This window comes from Embiotoca jacksoni, unplaced genomic scaffold (genome assembly GCF_022577435.1).
Source record: "Embiotoca jacksoni isolate LCO1_2020_lvr unplaced genomic scaffold, fEmbJac1.0.p SCAF_29, whole genome shotgun sequence".
Classification (NCBI taxonomy): Eukaryota; Metazoa; Chordata; class Actinopteri; family Embiotocidae; genus Embiotoca; species Embiotoca jacksoni.
Window position 1 is genome coordinate 4949617 of NW_027185380.1, and position 27734 is coordinate 4977350.

The window sequence follows — 27734 nt, forward strand, 5'->3', positions numbered from 1 at the left end:
TGGTACCTACAGAGTCCATTTCCTCCCGAGTCGGGAGGGCAACTCAACCGACTCGCACCGGGGAGACGAAGCTGGCAGGACAGCGGGCGGAACAGAGTCTATTTCCTCCCGAGTCGGGAGGGTAACTCAACCGACTTGCACCGGGGAGGCGAAGCTGGCAGGACAGCTGGTACTGGAGCAGGACCGGGGACGGACAGACTCACTGGCTCCGACTAGTGGCTCCGACTGGTGGCTCTGCAGCACCTGGTACTCCCAGGTGGTCTCCCATCCAAGTACTAACCAGGCCCAACCCTGCTTAGCTTCAGCGATCAGCCAAGATTGGGAGCACTGACTGGAAGCAGAAACAGGGTACCGGTACTAGAGTGGGAGCGGGAGCAGACGGGCGGGTGACTAGCAGGAACTCGCAGTATGGACCGACAACCAGATGACTGCAGGGGCAGGGCACATATAGTCTATAGCCTATATATATATCACCTATATATATATATATATATATATATATATATATATAGGTGATCAGGGAAATGAGCCACCTGTAGGTGGTGATTTGGGGAGAGTGGTGGCAGCTGCTGAGACCGGTGAGGGGCGTGGTCATGGGAGGTGACAGGAGGTGGGGAGAGGAGGACACAGAACACATGGGGACACAATAACAAACAGACAGGGGAAAGACAGAAAACATGAGGAGAGGTGATTGGGGACAAAACAGAGGAGCAAACAGGAATCCTGAAGAGAATAAGTCTTGGATAGAAATACAAACCGAGCCTTTCCTGATTTTTAATTAACTAATAATTACAGCTGATGAATCGGGTTCAGTTATATATTGTGACCCTCCTCATGAACTCCAACATGTCCCTGACGGTGTTTCTCTTCCAGGCGTGCTGATCGACGCCATGAGGAAAGGTTACTGGATCATCCTGGACGAGCTGAACCTCGCTCCCACCGACGTCCTGGAGGCCCTCAACAGACTGCTGGACGACAACAGGGAGCTGTTTGTGGCCGAGACTCAGGAGGTCATCAAGGCTCACCCCAGGTTCATGCTGTTCGCTACCCAGAATCCCCCTGGGCTCTACGGGGGCAGAAAGGTACTCCCTTCATTTATCATGATGGCCGAAATGTACATCAGTGAACTCTTTCTTTAAAACGACTCAAACTGTGACAGCTTGAAACAAAGAAAGTGTGAAAAAGGTCAAACATTGCTGCTTCAACAAAGATGATTCCAGAATGGTCTCAAAAGAAAACTATTCTAGATAATTGGATTGTAGTTATTAATGTCACCTGACTTCACCCTGTTTAAACAGAAGTGGTTTTCTGACTACCCATATAGATATGGAGCTTACAGTGACCTTGACCTTTGTGACAAATTCCCTCAATGTGCTTATGAAAAATTGCCTTCGGAGGCATGTGTAAATGTAAGTTGACTGTGACCTTGACCTTTGACCTTTAAACACCAACATATCATATGTTCATCGTTCGTACCAAGTGAATGTTTTTGGCAAATTTGACCAAATTCCCTCAAAGCATTCTTGATATACCGCGTTCACAAGAACCGGACAGTCAAATGAGGGGATTGTGAGGCCACAGTGACCTTAAACCTTGACCTTTGACCGCCAAACTCTAATCAGTTCCTCCTGGAGGTCAAGTGAACGATTGTTTTACATTTGAAGAAATTCCATCCAGGTGTTCCTGAGATGATCAGGTTCGCGTGAATGTGTCAAATTGAGGTCACAGTGACCTTGACCTTTAACCACCTGTTGAAGAACATCTGAAACTGCATCCTTCCTCCCTGCTCTTCCTCCAGGTCCTCTCCAGGGCTTTCAGGAACCGCTTCGTGGAGCTGCACTTTGACGAGCTGCCCAGCGGAGAGCTGGAGACCATCCTCCATCAGAGGTGCAGCCTGCCTCCGTCCTACTGCAGCAAGCTGGTCCACGTCATGCAGGACCTGCAGGTAACTGTGCTCTGTTACACTCTCTCACCTCTGCTCTTCACCTGCCTGTTACTGCTGATCCTAACTCCATGTGTCCCGCCTCAGTCCCTCCGCAGAGGCTCCTCTGTGTTTGCGGGGAAACAAGGCTTCATCACCCTCAGAGACCTGTTCCGCTGGGCCGAGCGCTACCGGCTGGAGGAGCAGACGAAGGCCGACCAGGACTGGCTGCAGCATCTAGCGGACGATGGTGAGCTTCATCAAATTATATTAAATATCCAAACCCCAGCCGTGTTCCCCTGAAACTCTGAATGCGACCTGCTGTCCTTTCTGTCAGGATACATGCTGCTGGCGGGACGCGTGAGGAAGCCCGAGGAAGAGGCCACCATCCTCTTCATCCTGGAAAAGCACTTCAAGAGGAAGGTGAATCCTGAGAGCCTGTTCTGTCCGAAACAGGTCGCCAGCCAGTTCAGTGAGTAAAACATCAGCTCAGAGAGACTTTACTTTGTTCACTCTAACAGACCAAAGGCTGCATGTTTACAGGAGACAGATGCTTTAATTTCATCACTTTTCAGGAGGGATGAGTCATATTTTCATTAAGCTGTTAAAGATATAAAATTCATCCAATACTGTAACTATGACTTCACAGAAAGGCTTCGAAGCTTCTTCTTATTTGCTGTGAGATTATTTTGGACAGAGACTGAAACAAGTGTCTGCATACATTAACAGTTTGAGAAACTCTGTATTAACCAACCAATCAATCAATTAGAAAATCATCTCAAAACTAATTTGGATCTGATGAAGTTATTTAACAATTTTTTTTTATCTAGAGAAATTAATTATGACCGAGTTCCAGCTTCTTGATTGCTGCTTTTATTTAATGCCAGCCTTTTTTGATTTAAGAAATATTACACACGAGGCTGCCCTTTAACATCATTAATTGATTGAATGATGAATTCATTAAAAGTGCATTACACAACAAGTTACCAACTAAATAAAGCATGTAATCTAAATGTATTTATATTGCGGCGCTATTCACTCTCAAAATATACAACTTTTTGTTAGTTTTATGTCTGTTACAGTGGCAACACATGTGGTATGACTAAGAAGTGGAAAACAATCAGTAGACTTTGATGTAACGTATGCAATGTTTACTATTCCAGGAAGTAGTCTGACCCTTAGCAACCACCTAGCAACAGAGAGGATTTCTAGTCTCAAACTGAATAAATACATGACATGGAAACATTAAACTGCTCAGCTAGCTCAGTCTGGTTGGAACAAAGATATCTGATGAACAAAGATATCCATGGACTCATGTGTTTTTAACATTTTAGCACCGTGTCATGTGTTCAAACCAAACCGGTCCAGGTAGCCGCCGCTAGGATTGTAAGTGCGTGACTATCCGTGGTGTTACGGTACGGGTGCTCGGAGCGACCAAAAAGGACCAAAAGAGACCCGACTTCACCAAATGGGTCATTTAATAAACCTAGAGCAAGTAGAAACTACATTATATTGCATATTATATGAAATTCTATTCTAATTCTATATTCCCATTGAGGAGGAGTGATGTTTCTCGTGATGAGCAGGGTGTGATGTCATGATGATTTGTTCCGAATGTTCAGTCGACCAATCAGATCTCTGGGTCATTTAAAGATGTCCCCTGTGATTTCTAATTGTTTCGATTAATAGATCCTCTCAGCATGATGTTTGTCTGATGCTCTGATTTCAGGTCCGTTCATCGACAGCATCGCTGGAGTCCCGGAGGAGTTCCGTCATGTGGTGTGGACCCACAGCATGCGAAGGCTGGCGGTGCTGGTCGGACGGGCGCTGAGGTTCGGAGAGTCCGTCCTGCTGGTGGGAGACACGGGGTGAGACTGGGACGGAGGACACAACATGGACAAACACAGCTTTCATCAGAGTTTCAGACATCTGATCATTTGTTGTTCTGTGTTTACTGTTAACAGATACCAACTGTTGTGTTTGAGTTTTATAGAACTATTAAACACAGTTTTTCTTTTGTTAACAAGTTTATCTGTGCAGTTTTGTTCATATTTGTAGTTTATAACTATTATCTGTATGTGTTTGGTTTCCGTTTTAAAAACTGCAGATAAACAAATGAACCTCATGTAACTCGTCATGTTTCCGCTGATCACAGAGTCCTCTCCCTGTGGAATAAATAAATACACAAAATGAATTGATATTAATGATGATGAGCTCTTCTCCCTGCTTCCTGTCCAGATGTGGGAAGACGACGATCTGCCAGCTGTTTGCAGCTCTGGCGGGTCAGAAGTTCTTCTCGGTCAACTGTCACCTGCACATGGAGACGTCTGACTTCCTGGGAGGACTGAGACCTGTCAGACACACACATCAGGTACTGAGGAGTCCCTGCTGGGGTTATTAATGATGTCCAGAGGACGGGGACGGGGGGGGGGGGGGGGGGGGGGGGGGGGCACTTCTTAATATTACCTGATCCTGCAGCCTCCATATTAGTTGTTTTAATCTAAATTCAGGTCAATCCAGTGTTCTCGTTCTTATTCTGATACACTGACATTAACCTGGTTTCTGCCACATTATTGTTTTGGATTTGTGACTTATTTATTTGAACCAAAGTAACTTTTCAGCTGTAACTTATTGAGGCTTTTGTAGGGTGTTTAGTTTGAGTTTTGGATTTAAAGGTCTGCATGCCTGAAACCACAGAACTCATTCAGAGGTCCTGTGGGTCGATACCTCCACAGGTCACAGCTGTTTTGGTGACAGGATGGAGACCTACACCATATCAGGCAGATTGTCATAATGCCAATCAGAGTATTTTCATTTAATGCATTTTTGGGTTCACAGAAAACAACTTTAATAATTTACTTTTTTGAAATGGGCCACGAGTGTTGTTGAATGTTTATGGATTCATAGTTTATTTCTGGAGACCAAATATTAAATAATTTGTTCTATTTAAATTATGAAGTGGCTGATGGTCGATTTTTAAACCATTTCACATCTTTCAGTAATAAAAACGAGGAACTGAGAATGGAATAAGTATGTTAGAAAGGAAGCGGTTTATTCTGTAGAGTTGCCGTGACAATAACCTGACTGTTTATCGTTGGCAGACTGACGGGGAGGACGGCAGGCTGTTTCAGTGGCATGATGGACCGCTGGTGCTGGCCATGAAGGAGGGAGGAGTCTTCCTCATGGACGAGATCTCTCTGGCTGACGACTCGGTGCTGGAGAGACTCAACAGGTACACACACGCACGCACGCACGCACTCACACTCACACTCATCACCCTGCAGCGGAAGAAAAAGGAATACCATCAGATATTCTGCAGAGTTAACAGCAGATGTCATATGATCTGAATGTCAAAAAAACCACTCACATTTGAGATTCCTGTATTCACCATTTCTTTCACTATTTTAGTCGTGTTTTCTCACTTTGCAGCATTTTTTTTTTCCTAAAGGCTGCAAATGTTGTCAAATCCGTGCAGATGTTTTTGGTTGTAGTGTGTTGAGCTCTCACTGCCACTGTATGTACAAAATGCTCTACTGTGGTCCAAAATGTTACAATTTAGGAAAATCCTGATATAATTAGTATACCATTAGAAAAGGGATACTTTGCATTCTTTGTCATTTTCAAATGCTAATTATTTTATCCCCAAACTTTGTGCACTTATTAAGACACATTCACAAGATTTCTGAGTGACTTGGCAAACATTTTATCACACAGCTTCCATTTTGCTCACTGTATTTTATTAGCAGCAGTATATTGCACACTGATCCACCATGTTGCCTGAGACAAACCTCTGACCCGCTGTGACGTCTGCTGTCAGTGTTCTAGAGACGGAGAAGTCCCTACTGCTGGCGGAGAAAGGCCGAGGAGAGACGGAGGACGTGGAGCTGATCAGAGCTGCTGCAGGTTTCCGTCTGGTCGCCACCATGAACCCCGGAGGAGACTTCGGCAAGAAGGAGGTGATTAAAACCAGATGTGGAAGTAGTGAGGAAGTATGTATGTATGTGTATATATATATATATATATACACTATTCACAGTTTAAATTCAATATTATCAATAACAGACAAATACACTGTCTCTGTGAATATACTATTCTACTATATATATATATATATATATATACTGTATACACACACACAGTGGTGTGAAAAAGTGTTTTGCCCCCTTCCTGATTTCTTATTTTTTTGCATGTTTGTCACAATTAAATGTTTCAGATCATCAAACAAATTTTATTAGTCAAAGATAACACAAGTAAACACAAAATGCAGTTTTTTAATGAAGGTTTTTATTATTAAGGGAGAAAAAAAAAATCCAAACCCACATGGCCCTGTGTGAAAAAGTGTTTGCCCCCTCCTGTTAAAACTTAACTGTGGTTTATCACACCTGAGTTCAATTTCTCTAGCCACACCCAGGCCTGATTACTGCCACACCTGTTCTCAATCAAGAAATCACTTAAATAGGACCTGCCTGACAAAGTGAAGTAGACCAAAAGATCCTCAAAAGCTAGACATCATGCCGAGATCCAAAGAAATTTAGGAACAAATGAGAAAGAAAGTAATTGAGATCTATCAGTCTGGAAAAGGTTATAAAGCCATTTCTAAAGCTTTGGGACTCCAGCGAACCACAGTGAGAGCCATTATCCACAAATGGAGAAAACATGGAACAGTGGTGAACCTTCCCAGGAGTAGCCGGCCGACCAAAATTACTCCGAGAGAGCAGCGACGACTCATCCGAGAGGTCACATAAGACCCCACAACAACATCCAAAGAACTGCAGGCCTCACTTGCCTCAGTTAAGGTCAGTGTTCATGACTCCACCATAAGAAAGAGACTGGGCAAAAATGGCCTGCATGGCAGAGTTCCAAGATGAAAACCACCGCTGAGCAAAAAGAACATTAAGGCTCATCTCATTTTTGCCAGAAAACATCTTGATGATCCCCAAGACTTTTGGGAAAATACTCTGTGGACTGATGAGACAAAAGTTGAACTTTTTGGAAGGTGTGTGTCCCATTACATCTTGCGTAAAAGTAACACCGCATTTCAGAAAAAGAACATCATACCAACAGTCAAATATGGTGGTGGTAGTGTGATGGTCTGGGGCTGTTTTGCTGCTTCAGGACCTGGAAGACTTGCTGTGATAAATGGAACCATGAATTCTACTGTCTACCAAAACATCCTGAAGGAGAATGTCCGGCCATCTGTTCGTGACCTCAAGCTGAAGCCAACTTGGGTTCTGCAGCAGGACAATGATCCAAAACACACCAGCAAGTCCACCTCTGAATGGCTGAAGAAAAACAAAATGAAGACTTAGGAGTGGCCTAGTCAAAGTCCTGACCTGAATCCTATTGAGATGCTGTGGCATGACCTTAAAAAGGCGGTTGGTGCTGGAAAACCCTCCAATGTGGCTGAATTACAACAACTCTGCAAAGATGAGTGGGCCAAAATTCCTCCACAGCGCTGTAAAAGACTCATTGCAAGTTATCGCAAATGCTTGATTGCAGTTGTTGCTGCTAAGGGTCGCCCAACCAGTTATTAGGTTTAGGGGCAAACACTTTTTCACACAGGGCCATGTGGGTTTGGATTGTTTTTCTCCCTTAATAATAAAAACCTTCATTTAAAAACTGCATTTTGTGTTTACTTGCGTTATCTTTGACTAATATTTAAATTTGTTTGATGATCTGAAACATTTAAGTTTGACAGACATGCAAAAAAATAAGAAATCAGGAAGGGGGCAAACACTTTTTCACACTAATTCTTTGAAGTTTTACGTTGAGGAAAATTTTTCTTAGATTGTTGCACTATTTTCCCACACAGTGTTTCACAGAGAGGTGAACCTCTACCCATCTTCACTGCTGAGAGACTCTGCTTTTCTGAAATGATCTTTTCATAACCAATCATGATACCGATCTGTTGCCATGGTAACCTGGCAGATGTTACACCAGCTTTTTTTTTTTTAGCTTTACACAACTTTTCCAGTCTTTTGTTTACTATGTCCCAACATTTTAGAGATGTTTTGCTCCCTTCAAATTCAAAATGAGCTCATATTTTTAATAAAACTATAAGTTTCAACACCTGACGTGTTGTCTTTGGTCTATTTTCAATTAAATATGGGTTTATGTTGCATTCTGTTTTTATTTATATTTTATACAGTGTCCAGGTTGTGCTTTGAAAGTAACCAGCTACTAATATGTATGGTGAATTTGACATTTGTGCTCCTCTGTTTGTGAACAGCTGTCTCCGGCCCTCCGGAACCGTTTCACAGAGATCTGGTGTCCTCAGAGTAACAGCCGCGGTGACTTGGTTCAGATCGTTCAACACAACCTGCGCTCAGGACTCTCACTGGACGGTAAACTGCCTCAGAGAACAAGGATGTCCTGATGACGGTGTTCAGCAGTGAATGACTGTATTTATTGAGTTCTCATCAACCCCTCTGTGATCCAAACGCAGGCGGAGACGTGGCGGAGGTGATGCTGGACTTCATCGAGTGGCTAACTCAGCAGGACTTCGGCCGGCGCTGCATTCTGAGCGTCAGGGACATCCTGTCATGGGTTCACTTCCTCAACGCCGTGTGCGAGCGGGACGAGGACGGCTTCATGACGATGGGAGCTCTGGAGGAGGAAGAAGAAGAGGCAGAGTGGGACCTGAGACTGGACACTGTGACCGCCTTCATCCATGCTGCTTGTCTGGTCTACGTAGACAGCATCGGCTCCGGTCAGCTGACGCTTTTTATTTACGCAGTTTCTAAGAGTTTGGGAAGTGTTTCCTAAATGTGTCTTCTTTCTTGCAGGAACCACAGCATCCTCTGCGGACAACGCCGTCCTGGCCCGCCAGCTGTGCCTCGGCTTCCTGCATCAGCGGCTCAGTCAGATGACCAAGCTGGACCAGGAGATGCTGGTGGCCCTGAGAGTCTACGACAGCAGCCTGCAGCGGGAGCCTCAGTGGGGGGAGGACTTCTTCGGCATCGACCCCTTCTACATCGCCTTAGGTAGGACCACCATGGATTGTTTCCACTGTTTATCACCCGATTCCTTCCGGAGTAGTTTGGAATAATTCATCTGTTCTGAAACATGAGAGTGTTTCATAATATCGACAAAGATGCTGACAGTCGGACAGTTTTTCTGAAGCCAGTATTTTGTCATGACTTTTTTAAGAGGTAAGTGTCTTCTTCACTCAGTCCATCTGGGAAATGACTGAGATAAAGAGATGTGAACGTTCAACTGATATAGAAAACTTGAAAGTCTGAAAAAAGTGAATAAAAAAGTGAATCCAGTTTAATGTCCAGCTGTTTTTCCCGTCGTTGTTTCACAGTCTGCCGTGTCCTTATTTAGTGATGTGATTCCTACAAAGACTTTATTACTCGCTCAAAGCGTCAATGAATGTATGAATAACTGGGGGTGTCTCTCTTGGATCGGAACCTTTTACAAAAATACTACGAAACCACTTCTCAACATCCAGCTGAGTTTCACCTCAGTGAAATGAATTTTGTTCCCAGGACCCCAGACGGAGAGCAGGAGCCTGTCCGACTACACCATTTCAGCCGGCACCACGGCGGTGAACGCCCAGCGGCTGCTCCGGGCCCTGAAGCTGCAGAGGCCCGTTCTGCTGGAGGGCTCGCCCGGTGTGGGGAAGACCAGTCTGGTGGCGGCACTGGCGAAAGCTTCTGGACACCCTCTGGTCCGAATCAACCTGTCTGAGCAGACGGTGAGTTTACTGTGTAGTTCACGAGGATGAAACAAACCTCAAACAGGAAACGATGGTACTGATTCGCTCTCTCTGGCAGGACGTCACCGACCTATTTGGGACCGACCTCCCGGTGGAGGGTGGGAAGGGGGGAGAGTTTGCGTGGCGTGATGGCCCCCTACTGGCTGCTCTGAAGGCCGGTCACTGGATCGTCCTTGATGAGGTAGGAGTCACCAGTCTGCCTTTTCTACACCAGTTTAGTGTCTTTGAGCCTGTTTTTGTCCAACAGATCATAATCTGATTATGTCTCGTTTCCTCCGAGCAGCTGAATTTGGCCTCTCAGTCCGTGCTGGAGGGTCTGAACGCCTGCTTCGACCACCGAGCTGAGATCTACATCCCTGAACTGGGAATGAGCTTCCAGGTTCAGCACGAGAAAACCAAGATCTTTGGCTGCCAGAACCCCTTCACTCAGGGAGGGGGCCGCAAGGGGCTGCCCAAGTCCTTCCTCAACAGGTTCACTCAGGTCAGAGGCAATGATTCATTATGTTTTTATTCAGAAGATCCAGATTTGAAATAGAAAAGAGAAAGATCCAAAATATTATCAGAGATTAAAGTAATTACAGTTTGATTTGTTTCTTTTTGGTCCCGTTTCATGAAATAAAGTTTCTTATTATTATTATTTAATGTGTGTCTGCAGGTGTTTGTGGACCAACTCACCACCAAAGACCTGGAGTTCATCGGAGACTTCATCTTCCCCAGCATCGAAAAGGAGATCGTCTCTAAAATGGTGGAGTTCAGTAACAGGGTAGGTTTCTCTTCATACAACACAGCTGCTGGAGGGTACGTAGTGGATCTGATGAATGAGTGAGTGACGCTGGTGGACCTACTGAAGGTGCTGTACAAGCTGCTGGTATGTCCAGAACCAGGCAGGGTTTCACGTGGTTTACCCCTCCTTCTCGGTTGAAATGCTCAGCGAGTACAAATCCCAGAGAGATGCAGCACATATCCTATGAAACTGCACGACTTAATCTTTCCAACAATGTAGGTGCCTCGTCTGTGTGACGCAGCGTTGGGGAGAAAATACTTCCCCAAATCCCGACCGCTTCCCAACGTTCTGTATAAGTGTTTTCAGATGATCCCGTTTTGAATTCAAAGTTGACCTCTGTTCGGTCTCCAACTTAGGTCTGACATTATATACTACTTTGTATGAAAATAATTGGAATAAGTTATCATCACATATCACAGGGCCGTGTGTCCTGAGAGTGAGTCCCTGTTTGTGCCCCCCGGACTCATTCATGACCTTTTATTTTCCGTCAGCCATACAGTGTCCCACAAACATGGTTCAGATATTTCCAGATTCTAGACAATCTCCTCTGCACAACTCTGAAAAATATCTCTACTGATAATATTTCATGGAGACATACAAGTAAAAACAGAACAATTTCATAAGAAGAAATTATTTTTTTCCTCGATATAAACGCTAATATAAAAAATCTCTAAGCATTATCAAACTAAATGATGAAAGATCTGGATAGCCGAGACTGTCCTGAAAAAAGCAAGATATAGCAAGAATGGTTAGACCCTATAATGATAAAGAAAGTAAAGGGAGTGAAATTACCCTGAAAACAGGGTTGAAAGCGTTAACAGGGACACATCGGGCAGAATTTCCAGGTCGTTCGAGGTCTATGTTTTTATTCTCGGCCTGAAACGGACCGTTTTAGCCACATAACGGCTTGTGAACATGTAAAGTTGTTCTAAAGTTACTTCAATGGAGAGGTAGTGATAACAGCAGGAAGTGACGTTCAGGGAACATGTTTACACGTTTACCTGAAGATTGACCTCGTTTAACATCTTAACAGTATGTAGAGGAAGTCATGTCCTCTGTAAAGTCATTACGTCATCAAGAGAACCCTCACAGATTCTCTGCCCCCCCAGCTGGTGCAGGAGGTGTGTGTGGAGAGGCGCTGGGGTCAGAAAGGAAACCCCTGGGAGTTCAACCTGCGCGACATGTTCCGCTGGTGTCAGCTGATGCAGGCCGACCAGGCTCCGGGATTCTTCAACCCGGGTCAGCATGTAGCCCTGGTGTACGCTGACAGGATGAGGACGGAGGCTGACAAGGCTCAGGTACACTGGTCACCAGCAATCTGTGTCAGTGAACCCAAAGTTCATCTGTCAACAGGAAATCAGAGGAAGTCTGACTTCACTGTGAAATGTGGAGTCCTGCGGGGAGGTTATTAAAGTCACTACACGTCTGAATCTGACCAGAAAATATATCTTGATATGCATTTTGGCTTCACATAAGAATAAAAGCATGCTAATGATGATCTGTCTATTCTGTAGACAGCATTACATTAAAAGGTTTTAGATAAGACTTGATGTTCTTCTTCTAACTTCTTTTTTTTTTTAAACTGATCATGTTGTTTGATGGTCTGAGGAGAAAAGCAACTAAAGATCCACTGCAGGTAGAACAGACAGGTTGAAGTCTGACTCATGTCTCTGTAGATTTGTGCTTTTTCCTCCAGGATTTATGAAAAAGAACCAACCACAATCCTTCTTTGTATATAGATAACAAACTCTCTGCTGTCTCTTATTGTTTTTAATGAAACAGGAGGGTCTTGGTCCTGGAATATCAGGGAATTTAGTTTACATTTTTGTTTCCATTTATCAAAATGTAATATTCTCCATTTATAACGTTAGTTAGCTGGTTATTGTCAGTGTGTGTGTTTGGTAACATTAGTGCTCACTGACAGGAATTAAACATGTAGCTTCTTATTAGGCTGAGAGTTAATTACCGTTATTGTTAGATCAATTATTTGACTCTGTAACCAGTATTTAGACATTTATTTAATTTATTTTAATATCCTCGGCCTGTTGTTAACAGAAATGTTTCTTGTCTATTCAGCACAACAGCAGCAAGTTTTTCATGGAGTTTCAGATTTTTAGTCGGTGACATTCCGAGAATTAGACATTTGACCGAGAGTGTGAACGCTGTGATATCGACTGAAATAACTAACTTTACTTCGGATTAAATAGAGCAGACAGAAGGGAGTGATGTTACACTACGTGAAGTGATACGAGGCAGCAGACAGAGAGGAGGAATGAGTTTATTCAACCTTCCTCCTGCTGCTCTAACGGCAGTGTTTGTGCACACATTCAGCAGATTATTAAAGTCTTCCTCTTCTCAGTACTGGTTCTGACCCTTTTAGAAAGCCTGTCTCTAAAAACAACAGCCCAGGTCCGGTGTGTGAATGTCCTCTTGTCCCCCGCAGGTGCTGTCTGTGTTCAGGAAGGTGTTCGGGGAGGACTTTGAGCCGTACTGTGGCTCCAGACAGTTTCACATCACTCCGCTCAACCTGCAGGTTCGTCACAACCTTCCAACTCCGTCATCTGCAAATGTTGTTTAATCACATGAACATCGTTCAGCACTGCTTCTCTCATGTTGCAGGTGGGCTTTTCGGTGCTGCATCGTAGCGGCGGGGCCCCCGTGGCCCTGGATCCCCCTCTGTCCATCACACACCAGTCCCTGCGGCCCCTGGAGTCCCTGATGAAGTGTGTGGAGATGGGCTGGATGAGCATCCTGGTGGGGCCCACGGCGAGCGGGAAGACCAGCCTGGTGCGGCTGCTGGCCCTGCTGACGGGACACCGGCTCCGGGTGATGGCCATGAACAGCGCCATGGACACCACAGAGCTGCTGGGAGGCTTCGAACAGGTGACAGGAAATGGGAAGTCTGTGAGGCGTCACACCATGTCTGAAAAACACCACCTCATCACTTCCTCTGCTCCTCCCAGGTGGACATCATGCGGCCGTGGCAGCAAGTCCTGGAGAGCGTGAACTACATCGTCGCCATGGTGATAAGGCGTGGGCTGATGTCGCTGGACGTCGGTATCCAGGACACGGAGTTCCTGCTGCAAACGTGGGGTCTGTTCTGTCACTGGCTGATGGAGGAGGGACTGCAGAGGACCGGAGGGACGGTAAACTCCGAGGCCCTGAACAAGCTGGAGGTCATCATCCTGCTGCTGCAGAAGCTCAACACCAAGCTCAAAGTGTTCACCGGTAAACTCATGATCATTATACAGAGGACCCACTGTCTTATGCAAGTACAAGGAAGCGGCTCCAGTAACACACTGTGGTTGTCCTGCAGACATGTCCAAGCTGCAGGTGGACTTCACGCTGCTGAAGGAGCGTCTGGCTCAGCTGGAGGATGGGTGGACCAACGGAGGCTTCGAGTGGCTGGACGGGATGCTGGTCCAGGCCCTGCAGGCCGGGGACTGGCTGCTCATGGACAACGTCAACTTCTGCAGGTAAAGAAACAAAAGTGTTCCCTTAATGTGTGAGCTTCTTGATGATAGAAGACTTATCATAAGATAAAGTAACAGTCAAAGCAGCAGCTGGACATTTTCACTTTCAAACTGCAGCGTATCAGTGACGGTCTCAGATAGACAGTTTAATATGTCACGTGCTTGAGGGGTGGGGCTTTTCATTTCATCATGAAAGGGTGGGTGGACATAGACGCTGGGACTGTTTGCATGTTCATATTTCTGCATACTGCATGAAAGCAAGTGTGTTTAATCCACGTTCAGGCTTTATGGGATTTTTTGTTCTTGGAAAAACTTGTAAATATGTAAGTTTGCTGACAGATGAGTTTTTAGAGCTTTAAAGAGCGATGTTACTAGGAGGGGTCGACCTAGATGGTTTTTTTCAGGGCCAATACCAATTATTGATCATCAATGAGATCAATAAACCTCTATTTGAAACCGATTTACATCTTTGTGTCAAAATTTGGAATGACAAACCCTAACACAAATCATTATTCAAATGACTTCAGATAAATGAATGTTATTATATAGAATAGTTATTATGAAGGTTTAATATAATTTATTGTGAAAACAGAGAAATCCTTTATTGCAACACCAGCAGATTGTTTGATTCATGGTCCTGAAATGTGCTTTTCTGTTGCATGTAAAATATAAAGGTTGACGTGACGCTACAGTGAGACGAACTTTTATGAAACACAATGCGTGTCGTTAAACTCTTAGAAAGAGCAATAAATCTGAGATGATTGAGGTGTTTTTAACTTCTGAAATATCTGCTGTGTTCCCTGTGAAACCCTCCTCTGGGCCGCTGAAGGCTTCTCTGCCACAGACCAGCTGTTCTGTGGTAAAGAAGCCTTCAGCGTTGATCGGCCATTACTCAGGAGGTGTAACCAATCACATCAAGCTGTGTTAGCAACGTCCCGCCAACAACAGTGGGCAGCACCACATTTGTGTTTTATTTTTTATTTTAGGAATTTTACTAGCAATGGGAGACTGCATCAGAGCCAAAGCAGCACATTTTAAAATTAATTAATTTCATTGATGATTGGAAAAAACAAAAACAACACCCAATAATCGGTTGACCCCTAATTAATAGTATTTAATATATATATAATTATTATTATTATTATTATTATTTTTACTTAAATCTTTATTTATTATTTCAAATATTTCAAAATATATTGTATATAATATATATAGATATATACTGTACTGTATATACTGTATATACTGTGCATTTTATATTTTATATTTATATTTTATATTTTTTACTGCTATTTTACTGCTATTTTATTGCTTTTCTATTATTCTATTATTATTGCTTTCTGTATGCTGCTGTAGCGAAAAAAAATTCCCCTTGGGGATTAATAAAGTAACTACCTAACCTAACCTAAAACAACACAACAATAACTTTTCCAAAAAACTTAGCACATAACTCTTAAACAGCCTGTAAATAAGTTTAATCTTTTCTGTCTTACAGCGCTGTATATTTTTTTAATTTCATTATTAAGTCGCCAGTTCAAATGTTGAGTTGTGTCCATTTTCTCCACTTTTCGTCCAGTTGTGCTTTTTTAATCTCATTTATAGCGGTCAGTTTTTCCATTGTGTAGATTTATTCTACAATTGTTGGAGATTCTTCCTTCCCCCAGTTCCTTGTAATGGCTTTTGTGCATGCTACTAAGAGTATTTAATAGTATTATTAAATGAGAAGCGATAGTTGTAGATAACTAAAGTCAAGCCTGAAATACACTTTCAGGGTCTGTAATCTGTTTCTCTGAACATGTATCATGTGTTTAGTGCCTCGGTCTTGGACCGCCTCAACGCCCTGCTGGAGCCTGGTGGATTTTTAACCATCAACGAGTGTGGTGTCGTAGATGGGAAGACCCCTAAAATCACCCCCCACCCTAACTTCAGGTTGTATGATAGTTGCATGTCGTTCAGTGGTTGTTGGAGGTTCTGCAGACGTCCAGCCTCAGCTGACGTCTGGACTCCTCAGGTTGTTCCTCACCATGGACCCTTCGCACGGAGAGCTCTCCAGAGCCATGAGGAACAGAGGGGTGGAGATCTACGTCCCGGGGGAGCACGAGGGGGTATGCTGGGACTCCCTGGACCTGAAGACCATGCTCCACACCGCCGGGGTGACCGGGGACTGTGTGTATGATCTGCTGATTGAAATACATAAAGGCATCAAGTCTGCTCTGTGGGGTGAGCGGTGACATCACGATGAATGAACATGTCTGCAGTATTTATCTGAACCTGTCTCCTTCAGGATGTATCTGAACTTCTGTCCTCCTCCTCTCAGACTCCCCCTCCTCCTCTGTGGCATCCCTCCTCCACGCTGCCAGCCTGCTGTCCTGCCAGCTGCAGCGAGGTGTGGATCTGCCCAGCGCCCTGCAGCATGCCTGTGGAGAGGCCTACTCCCTCTGCCAGCGCACCACCGCCAACCAGAAGGTACCAACATCACGTTATCTGAAATATTCCTCCCGTCTCACCGTCATCCGTCGATAGAGGGTCTCACCGGTGGAGTCCTGCAAGGATCTATTCTGGAACCACCTTTGTTTCCTACATAGACTTTACAGAGATCGTCTCTATGCTGATGTTGCTCTAAAGTGGGGTGACAACACTGAAGTGATCTAAATCCTCTAATGTCTTAATGTAAATGCAGTTAACAAGACTCACTCAGGGATTCTTCTGTTTGGCCTATTATTGAGTCCGAATACGTTTTTTTACGTAAAATTACGGGTATTTGAAAAAAATTACAAGTCGAGAAAGAATTTTTTTTTTTTTAAGCCATACCTGATAAAGGAATAAATCTGTAATCTCTTCCTGTGATAATAATCATGCAGCACATCACAGAAATATTTTAGTTCTCATCTTTTTATATTTATTGAATTTAGAGAACCGTGAGGCTCAAAGTTCCTAAAAGGTCCTAAAAGCTGCGTATGTTTCCAGAACAGACCGTCTGTGACTGGAATATAGAAACAAGGACTACATCAGCTGTCAAAATAAGAGCTTTAGATGCCGTTTAATTCATGTTCATTCAACACATAGACCTGCTGGATGAAACAAACAAAGAGACGTCTCTGACAACTGGACGTGTGGATAAAACTCATTTAACATCCAGTAATATGGAATCACTTCCTTTGATCACAAACATTTAATCACATCATTTTAATGTGAAGACCACATTTCCCACAAACTCCGTCACTTCCTGTTACTCCTCTTGTTCCAGTTTTCTCCGGTGAACAGAGTTTTATTCGGTGATGAAAACGGGAACACAGACTTTCTGATTGTTAACAACAATAACTCCTCATCTTTAACAAAGAGAGTTTTGTTTGAAAATATTTACTTTATGTCGTTAATACTTTCAGCACAGATTCTGATGATGATATTTTTTTGCGGAAAAATTGCGGGAGTTTAAAGAAACATTACCAGCGCCTGCAAATAGTTTTCTTGAATTTATTTTTAAAGATTTCCTGGAGGGACAGCTTGCTCTTTCCTTTCCCTGTCCTGTCCTGATTTATCATTTGAAATAAAGGATGTCAATCATTTAAAGTATGAAAAAGGCCAATGCTTCACTTATCAAAGCGTAACCATATTACACTGGGACACTGAGTCTTTTTATTCTGCCAGAGCATCTTAGACAAACCAAATCAGTGACCAATCACTTTTAAAGATCACCGTCAGACTAGTGTTTTTGCTTCTATTTTTTATTGATTGTTTTTGATATTTGAAATTATTTTAGGAGGTTGATTTCACACTATTTTTCATATATGTTTGATTATTATGGTGCAAACCGTTGGGGTCAAATATTCCATTCAAGAAATACTTCTACTGTTTTGTAGGTTTTCCAGAAACTTTCCAGACTGATCCTGAGATTGGCTTCTGATACTGATGTATACTTTTCGTCCAACATGCTTCTCGGAGGATAAATTGAACGTTTCTCCGTGTTTCCCCTCAGCAAGCCCAGCAGGTGATCGAGCAGCAGCTGTCCATCCTGGACACGGAGGACTGGGGCAGCGGGCTGCTGTGTGCTGGCGTCTGGCCTGACGGCTTTCCCTCCGCCCTGCTCTCCACCGAGGACTCCTGCTTCTCCTCTGTCCTCCGAGACGGACAGGTTCTCTCGTTCTGTATGAACACACTCAGCCTGCAGGGCAAACGGTAAGGACGGGAACAACACGGGGTCCAGATGAAAACAAAGCTCGAGATATTTAAAGAAGGCTTTAAACTGGTTGTGTGATCCTGCAGGAACCGTCCTCTGAGTCTGAGTGACCTGCAGAGGGCGCTGCAGAGCAGCGGAGTCCACGAGGGCCTAGTGTTCTCTGGAGGCGTGGTGGATCTGGAGGAGGGAGATGCTCTGAGGCTGATCCCCACTGCCGTGAGGCTGGTCACGGAGAGAGCCTCCCACGGAGACTGGATCCTCCGCAGCAGCTGGCTGTCACACTTGGGGCGGAGCTACAAACACGCACCCGGTCCGTCGCGCTCTGTTCTGATGGTCTTTGTCCAGATTGTCCAGAACAATCCGGTTCTCTGGATCCTTAAACAGTGTGCTTGTTCACTTCCAGATCCAGCACTGGTCCAGGTGGAGGCGGGAAACAAAGCTCTGAAGGCCCTCTTTGGTACCAAACTGGCTGCGAAAGGAAAGTCACTGGCAGAGCTGCTGCAGCCTCACAGCACAGGTACTCTGTCATTTTATTCTTGTTCTTGTTTTTCTATGGAAGAATTATAAATATATATATACATGTATGGAATACAAGCAAAAGAATATATATATAAAGATGTATACTGTTTAGAATATTTATTTTTATTCTGTCTAAATGTTCTGGTCTGTGCTCACAGTAACCACAAATGGAGTTCATCTTCCATCCCAGATGATTAATGAACCTTGTGTCTGCAGATGAGTACAGGATCCTGGTGGATATGCGCTGGAACAAACAGTATCTGGATATTTTAGCCAACAAGTGCAGCTTCGAGGATGAGGAGAGATACACAGAGTTTCTGGAAGCTCTGAACGCCGTCGCCAACAGGTGAGGAAACGTCATCCTGCTTTACGTGTACAATATAAACATCTGCTATTTCAGTCACTGCCCATTTTGAGCGTCTCGCCATGAAACTACAAGTGACTGTAACTTTTATGTACATATTCCGATCTTCCTCAAACTGTTATCTTTGATAACAGTCCCACCTTGAAGACACCTGAATGGTAATATTCGCTTGTAGTCATAGCGCCCCCTGCTGGAGACAGGAAACGAGACAAAAATAGCAACTTTAAGCAGAGATATGCGGTGCCTCGCGCGCTGCAAGTCGAGGAGCTGGCGGCCCGCTGGGTCCCCGACGTGCACGGTGCGAGGACCCGTATATCACTGCTTGCAGTTTTAATTAGGGCCCGAGCACCAAAGGTGCGAAAGCCCTATTGCTTTCGTAAAATTCATATTCTCGTTCCTTATTTTTCTCCGCAAAGAACTGCATTTTTGGCGGCTTTAGCATATTCAAAAACTCGTGAAATCACTGTAAACACATCCTGTATTCTATGTAAAGCCTGAAGTGAAGCCTGTGTGTGTGTCAGGATGGTCCTGATGCTGGACAGAGAGGAGAGGTCCGTTATCTGCTCGTACACCATGAACCTGTCTGCTCACAGCTCTGCGCTGAGACTGGCCACTGCCTTCAGTAAAGGTAGGAACACCTGACGTCCCCCCGTGTCCCTGACGTCCTCCTGTGTCCCTGAGTTCTCGTCCAGACTAAGACTCTCCTCTCTCCCACCAGGGACGGTGGACATCGGTCACTTGCCTCATCCCGTACTGATTCACCTGCGCAGCTTCTTCGACCTGATGGACGCGTTCACCCTGCAGGCGGTGCAGAGCGGACAGCCCTACATCTCAGACCACATCGTGTTTGAGGTCACTACACTCTCTTTATCGTATTTAGATTTTATTTAGATTTTCCTGAGTCTACAACAATAACTCTTGCTCTTACTATTACTGTTGTAACTGCTTTGTTTAGTATTGCTGCAGTACTACTGTTACTGCCACCTAACGAAGAATGAAAATGGGGCATTTTGTTCACCTCGCATAGCAAATCTGTTAAATATTTCACATTTAATACTGAACTGCTACTGAAAGAGGACGTTCCACGTAAGAAGTAAACCTATCCATCAGGCCTACACCTTCACAGCCTGCTCTACAAATTAAAGGTTAAACAGCATCCTTTAAACAAGAACCAGTGTTACCTTTTAGTTCGAAAGACATGCGAGGGACGAATGTCTGTCCCCATCAGCTGCTTCGTCCTGACAGCAGGTGTCCTCATGAATTCTAACATCACCTCTATCACTGCAGCTCGTCTGTGTGTTCGGATCATGAGCTTTACATTGGTTGTCGCAGCAACAACTTGCTGCTGATGAGTGCTGGTCCAAACTGCTTTCTAATATCTTGTTGCTAACCTTGTTGCTGAGGCTGTGTACTCCATCAGGGGTTTCCAACCTGTAGCTCGTGAGCTACCAGTAGCTCAGCACTCTTTTCTGAGTAGCTCACGGAAGGGGGTCCCAATCAAAGATGAAAAACTGTATTTTCCTATTCCTTTATTTGACATTTTTTTAAACCAGCTTGGCCACACATGTTCCTGCACTGCAGAATGCATTCAGGAAACGTCTGTGAGGTTGGAAACACAAAGAAATGCATACAGAAGAAATCATACCCATGCTGTTGAATTGAAGCTGTTGTCATACTAAATGCGTGTGTTGAGTATCAGTTTGTTAGTGTTCACATAAAAGAAGCTGATTCAGCTGGTTTGGGTGGAGCTCAGCTATGTGAATAAATGTTGCTGAACACGAGTAGCAGGTTGGAGACACCTGTCTCATAGTGTCTTACTGTGGTGTATGTGCTCAACATGCACGGTGTGAGTACAGCATCCTGTATATTAGTGAGGTGTTTGGGAGGTGAAAACAGGAAGTAATACTCAGTCAGTTTATCCTTCCGGTGTTATTCTGCAATAGTATGCCACATTTGTGCACTTTAATACTGAAGAGTTTTGCTGATTCTTATGCCAAGTTTGACCCTTCGGTACCACCGAGAAAATGTTCACTGCAGCCCAGTTAACGTCTCTGCATTACATGAAGTTTAACCTTGAAATGAAGCTGATTGGCTGTTCACACACTGCCGGTATGATTGTTGTTTTTTATTGGCTGGACAGTTTATTGTTGTTTTATAGTAAGAAATGGATCCTTTAATGCTTTTTCACTGTTACCACGACTGCTGCTGAAATGGCAACGTCAGTAATATTGCTGACACTAATAAAAGCTTTATCTTTGCGAGTTTACCGATGCTCTGCTGCTGCTGCAGTATTCATATTAATATATATGGTAATGATATTAATTATTACCTGCTGTATCTTGAACAGAGTAATTAACAATAAAATAAATGAGGTGAACCGAGATGATACAGAACCCCCTCATGAACCTTCTCATTACTCTGAAGTCATAAAGTAAGAAGCGTCCTTCAGAGGACTCCACATGGACCACCAGGATGATAACTTTGGACTGATGGTGTCCTCCTCTCTGTCCTGTCTCGCGTCTTCAGATCCTGCAGCTGCTGCAGTGGCTGGACCGTTTCTGGGACGTGTGCAGCACGCTGCCGGCCGACTCTCAGGGCGTCTCTGTTCTGTCTCTGCACTGGCAGTGGGTTCAGAAACACCTCGTCCTCAGGCTGCCTCAGCTGCTGCTGGGAGACGCCGACGCCACCTTCCAGTAAACTCTTTAAATACCTTTTATTTTGTTGATACAGCATCTTGTTATGATATTGTCGCTGGTATCTGTGAATGCCGGACTCTGACTTTGCTGCTCTGCAGAGGTCACCAGGAGCTGCAGTCGGTCTCCGCTGCCATCCAGACGGTTCTGTCCACGCCGGTGTCCACGGCAACGGCTCTGAAAGGGATCCAGAAGACACTTGGGAAAGCCCTTCCCTTTAAGGTACGGAGACACTTTGTCCATTTCGTTACTACGTCTTTACAAACGTTGACTCTTCATCAGCATGCTGCTTTCATTAGGACTCCGGCCACAGCCGTCTGTCTCGCTCTTGTGAACTCAATATCTCAAGAACTCCTCCAGGGAATTTCTTAAAACTTTGCAAAAACATTCATTTGATACCAACGATGAACTGATTTAATTTTAGGGGGCAAAGGTCAAGGCCACTGTGACCTCAATTCTACACATTCATGTGAACAGGATATCTCTGTAACGCCTGGATGGAATTTCTTCAAATGTGTCACATTCATTCACTCGGCCTCAAGGATGAACTGATTTGAGTTTGGTGGTCAAAGGTCAAAGTTCAAGGTCACAGTGACCTCATGTCCCTCATCTGTTAGTTCTTGCGAATGCAAAATCTCAAAAACACTTTGAGGTAATTTTTCTAAATTTGGCAAAAACATTCCCTTTTGGAGGTCAAAGGTCTCTGTCACCATCACTTTGGCCTTGAGGAAATCTCTACAAATGTGGGACAAACATGCAACGCAGACAACCGTCATGCCGTAATTCTAGATTCTACTCTGATCTTTTTTTCCGACTGGTCGCCTGGCCAACCAAAATAAATAAAACCATCAGTCCCAGTGTGCCTGAGGTTAAACTATCTCTGTCCTCTCCATCAGCTGGACTCGGTGGCTGAGTGTGCGTCTCGACTCCGGCTTCTGAGTAAAGCTCTGGACGTGAGCGATGTGAAGCTGGACTTCACCACGAGGCCGCAGCTGGTCCGACTTCAGGCTGCCGGACTCGGACTGGACGTCAAGGAGAGTCTACTGGAAGCCTGGGGACTCGTTCTGCTGGCGAACAACCAGCTGGATCCTCATAAGTCTGGTGAGCTCGTGTGCCGTCTCCAATGTGATTTTTTTAAAGGACCACGTATTAGTCCTTCATCACAACACACTTCTGTGTTCGTTCCCCTCAGGAGTGCTGGAGAGGCTGGTGTCCAGTGTGGAGCAGCAGCAGTGTCACATGACCTCCAGAGGGCTCCTGGAGGTGCGCTCCATGCCTGAGGGGGAGGAGCCAGCAGACAACGTTGTCCTGCCCAGGGAGGAGCTGCAGCAGCTGAGCCACAGGGCCCGGCTGTGGCCCCTCATGGAGGAGCTGGCTGTCCTGAACCAGCTGCGACTCAGCACCGACCTGATGCACCTGGCTCTGTCTCCTGGGTAGATTCCTCTTTTCTCCTCAGATGAAACAGAAACATGTAATGTTGATGTTGTTGAGGAGCTGTGTATTGACTTCCTCTCATTGATCTGCAGCGATCAGGAGGCTGAGGACTGTTTACGGCGGGAACTCTCCAGACATCTTCGTTTCTGCCTCCAGTCCACACCGATGAACGTCAGCCAGCTGCAGCCGCTGTGGTTCCTGCTCAGCAGTGAGAAGGTCAGTGAAGTTCCTCTGTACTTAAATCAGTAGGAGGATTTTAATGACACCACAGCTGGTTTGGTTGCCACTCATGTGCAGATGTTTCTATTACACCAGTGTGATGATGCCACAAACACTGAGAACTGTTTTTACTGAAGTTCAGCAGTTTAATTTTTTTAATTAACATCCTCAATCTTTAATGATGCAACAGGAACTTAAATAAATAAACCTGAGACCTGTTGTGCAGTAACAGGGGGCCACACAGTGATGCACACGGAGCAGCAAAGCAATACATTTCATTAAGAAGTGTTTCAAGTTACGTCAGTTGATTAACATTAGCTGAACGACATGCGTGTTTGTAACTACTGCTGTGATTTTATTATGGACCTGAAACTTGAGCAAGTTTTTGGAAACGGAAAGAAATCATTGGGAGTCGAACCCGGTGAGTATTTGAAGAACCTTGTTTTCCACGGTGCCACATTTCAGGTGGTTCACAGTGAATGTTTCCCCTCAGAAGGTCCCGGTAGAACTCAGTGTTGACAGTCTGACTCTGGGGGACGAATTCACGGTGACACAAAGAAAACCCAGCTGGTGTCTCCCGACCTGACGCGTCTTCTTCGGTCTTGGACAGTGAGCTCTGCCCCTCTTTAAACGTGATGTCACTCAGAACACCTCGCCCGGCTCATCGCTTCATCGCCGTAGACTTTCTGAAGCATTTCGAGGGTCTCTGTTGACCGTTTACACAGTATGGAAGCAACATATGTACCTACTCACAACAGTTACTGGCTCCGCCTGCTCCATTTGCATCACTGTTCATCTCTGTTCACACACAACTGAAGTACCTCTGATTATTATTCAAAGAACAGTATTTTTAAATGTTATAAAATGTCTCAAAGCACCGTGAAGTAAAATAAAAAACAAGAAAATATACACTGTATGTCTAGAAACTATCAAAACAAACAATCAGACTTGGGTGCCGTCCTGCAGATGTAGAAAATAGAGAAGTGACCAGAATCTCACATATAATGCACTTAACAGAAAGAGTGTAAGAGACTGAACATGTAATTGCAGCACAAAAGTAAAAGTGCCTGAAAAAATGCAAAAAAACTAGAACCAATTATTCCAAACTCCAAACGTGAAGAGTTGTTTTGGGTTCTCCTCCTTCCAGCCGGCCGAGGAGCTGCCTCTGGTGTGGTGTGAGCTGCTGTCCGAGGCGCTGGCTGCCCTATGGACCTGCAGTGTGACCTCTGACCCCGACCGTTGGCTCAGATGGGACCCTCTGAGTCCCGAGACCCAGCCTGGTCCAAAGCTCCACCACAAAGCTGATAACATGGTACTTATTAATAAATCTGAATCCACTGATCGATACACAACCTTCTGGTCTACTTCTTATTATATAAATATAATAATGTGTTTTTCAGGGTCCGGCTTTGTTGAGTAAAGCGGTTTGGTCCCATTGCACGCTGGGAGTGCTCAGCAGCAGTGAGACAGGGGGTCGGTGCAAGCCGTCAGCTGTGGCCCTGCTGTCTCTGTCCCACGTGTCCCTTGGGGAGTGGAAGGAGAGGATGCAGCAGCTGCAGGACGTTTCTGCTGTGCTGTGGAACAACATGTCCCTTCCTGCTCTGGCTGAGTTCAGGTACATTCAAACATTAAATAAACTTCTCCACAACTGTTTCTTTTGTCTTTTCTAACCCCTCCGTGTCTCCTCAGGGGGACAGACTTCAGGCTGCAGGGTGCCGTCCTGCGCCGCCAGCTGCAGAGCATGGCCGACCTGCTGCCTCCCAGCCTGCAGGAGGGCTACATGGAGAGCTGCGAGAGCCTGGTGGAGGACGCCGACCCGCTCATCGCTGCCCAGGAGATCCACACGGTCTTCAGGGACTTCCTTCCGCCCACCCTGCTCCCCGCTGGCCTGGTGGACGCCTGCATCACCTGCCTGCAGCAGTACGTCCAGAGCAAAGTCCAGGACTCCAACCCGGCCACCAGCGCCGGAGTGTTCTGGGTCAACATGGGCCTGCTGCAGATCAAAGTGTGGACACCTCAGACCATCTTTGACCCGGCTGTGAAGAGGGCCTACAAACTCAACTACGCTCAGCAGGAGGTCAGCCGTCACCGTCTCTCATGAAAACATATCCTGGGAATGAATATATGTTAGAAAAAGATATGCAAACTGTAAAATATCAGGCTGGAGTTGAGTAGCATCTACTGATGTTTTCTCATTGAATTCATGTAAATATAAATGTTGCTTCAACTTCAAATGTCTGTTTTGTTAGTTTTCAGACCACTTTAGAATACACGGAAACTTGGTGTGCGGTTTTAACATATATTTAATTATGTCCTGATTCATTTTAAATCAATTTCACAGCCACTAAAATATCTTTGGTTATTCAATCTGATTATTTCATATTTTTAAATTGGATGAACTTGGAATTATTTACAGTGCAGGAAGCGTGTCATAGCTCACAAACAGGATTTTATGGGATGTTATGTGGGAAATGAAAAAAGGCTCCAACACCGTCCTTATGTGTGTTCCAGCTGGCTGTGCTGCAGGAGGAGTGGAGGGGGCGGAGCCTGTCGTCTCAGCTGATGACCGGAGCGGAGCTGGAGGAGAGCAGCACCACCGACGGCTTCCAGCATCCTCGGATCAGGTCAGAGGCTCAACGCTTACAGCTTCATGTTTATACTGAAAATATTCGGCAGCGTCCAACTCAGAGACGACCGACAGTCTTTTTATTTCATTCATCTTTATTTAGTCTCGGATGTTTGTCATTCAAGTCATTTAAATTTAGAGTTTGGTTTATTTAATGGTCTGATTTCTGTTTTGGGAGCAGTGATGAGACAGTTGAAAGATTTGAATTTGATTTCATGTTTCTTTTATCAATCACCAGCATCAGAAATTTATACATTTTGCAAGAAACCTTCCAAAAACTGAGTTAAAACACTGATTTGCTGTGTGTGTATATTGGTCACTACTTTTAAATAAACCAAATTTTAGCGCTTGTATGCGGTGTGTTCAGGTTCAAAAACAACTTTCATCCAATCAGGTTTTCCTCACCATCAAATATTGAAAACAACAATAGCTTAAGAAATCTGTCAAATGTGTCTCTAACAGGAAAGAGAGACGCTCTGACAATATTATCTTCTAAAAGTGTGTGACTGTGTTCTGGTTCTGACCCGGTCTCTCAGGTACCTGTGGATCCGCATGCAGCAGGTGAAGGAGCAGATCGCCGAGCTCTCCAGGAAGCAGGCGTGTCGCCCTCCGGAGCAGCAGTACGGCCGACTGTTCCAGGAGCTGCAGCACTACCTCTGCAGCATCGGACAGACGTCGGCCGTGGAGGACCTGCTGGCTCACCTGCTGAAGGCCCTGCAGGGCTCTTCCTCTTCCTCCTCCTCCTCCTCCAGGTCCAGGTCCTCCCTCCAGGCCCTCCTGAGAGAGGAGGCCGTGTGGCAGAGCTCCCAGCAGCGTTTCTGCCAGAGGCTGCAGGAGGACTATCCTCTGTACCCGGACGTGGTCGGGCCGGTGAGGACGGGCATCCTCCAGCTCCGCTACGGCATGGCACTGGTGGCGTCCCAGGTGTCCTCGTCTCTGTCTCCCGTCCCCGGCCTGCTGCCGCTGGTGTCCTGCCTGCTGGCCTTCCCCTCCCTGTCCCCCAGCCTGCCGTCCTACCTGTCCCGGGCCGACTTCCTGTGCTCCAGGACATGTATGGAGGTTCTGCAGGAGCTGGCAAAGCTGCTGCCACAGCCAGACCCCGGACACGTCGTCCCCCGCAGCTCCACGCTGCTCCTGAACGCTCTGCTGTATTTGCAGTGTCACACTCTGTCCACAGGGGAGTTCAGCCCCGAGGCACGCCGTCTCTTCAGACACATCTGTCAGGTCGGTGCTCCGATCGGGACACGTCTGTCTTTTAAATATAATCTTTTAAGCGCTAAAACCTAAAGACACGCTGTCTCTGTTTGTGTGCTGCTGCTCAGGGTCTGGTGAACGAGTGGGACGACCAGGAGAGACGGAAGAGGGAGAGGGAGGAGACGGAGGCCAGTCTGTACCGCAACCGCAGCCGCCTGCACGGATCCGGACTGACGGAAGAGGAGGAGGAGGAGAGAGACTTCAGACAGCAGTTCCCTCACTTCAACCAGGTACCGCTGTGTGTCCTCATGAGAACCAGGATCTCTCAAGCTTCAGTAGATTGTTCTCGAGCGTCACAATTTAAAGCCACCTGAAGTATGTTTGAAATATAACCTGTTTTATTTTGATGAAGGGAGTTTTCTGTAAATTGAATGCCACCAGAGTTAGCAGAAAATACTTGTGTTGGGGTTGGACAGTCCTTTTCCACTCTGCCCTGCTGCACATACGTTTGCTGTGCACAAGTTTGAGCCGCTGGTTAGATGTTTAGATTCTTACTCATTACACAATACCAACAGCAAGGCCTCTGATTGGACGAGGGTTGCAGTGGTAC

At 45.3% G+C, this 27734-nt stretch overlaps 1 protein-coding gene across 1 annotated transcript in view; it reads left to right on the forward strand.

Moving 5' to 3' along the window:
• The window catches only part of mdn1 (midasin AAA ATPase 1), a 74401-nt gene that overhangs the window by 23635 nt on the left and 23032 nt on the right, over positions 1–27734 (forward strand). Inside the window, 40 exon segments of the mRNA XM_069161529.1 lie at positions 874–1082; positions 1799–1945; positions 2030–2171; positions 2259–2393; positions 3651–3789; positions 4160–4292; positions 5023–5153; positions 5739–5877; positions 8151–8265; positions 8367–8630; positions 8707–8904; positions 9412–9620; positions 9700–9822; positions 9925–10122; positions 10297–10404; positions 11535–11723; positions 12869–12958; positions 13045–13308; positions 13389–13653; positions 13742–13901; positions 15711–15827; positions 15910–16118; positions 16216–16364; positions 17875–18074; positions 18162–18385; positions 18479–18592; positions 18811–18940; positions 19480–19586; positions 19677–19810; positions 21485–21651; positions 21753–21873; positions 22548–22752; positions 22844–23084; positions 23178–23301; positions 24452–24616; positions 24705–24919; positions 24994–25381; positions 25816–25928; positions 26467–27154; positions 27253–27414. Of these exon segments, the coding sequence (XP_069017630.1) occupies positions 874–1082; positions 1799–1945; positions 2030–2171; positions 2259–2393; positions 3651–3789; positions 4160–4292; positions 5023–5153; positions 5739–5877; positions 8151–8265; positions 8367–8630; positions 8707–8904; positions 9412–9620; positions 9700–9822; positions 9925–10122; positions 10297–10404; positions 11535–11723; positions 12869–12958; positions 13045–13308; positions 13389–13653; positions 13742–13901; positions 15711–15827; positions 15910–16118; positions 16216–16364; positions 17875–18074; positions 18162–18385; positions 18479–18592; positions 18811–18940; positions 19480–19586; positions 19677–19810; positions 21485–21651; positions 21753–21873; positions 22548–22752; positions 22844–23084; positions 23178–23301; positions 24452–24616; positions 24705–24919; positions 24994–25381; positions 25816–25928; positions 26467–27154; positions 27253–27414 (7331 nt within the window).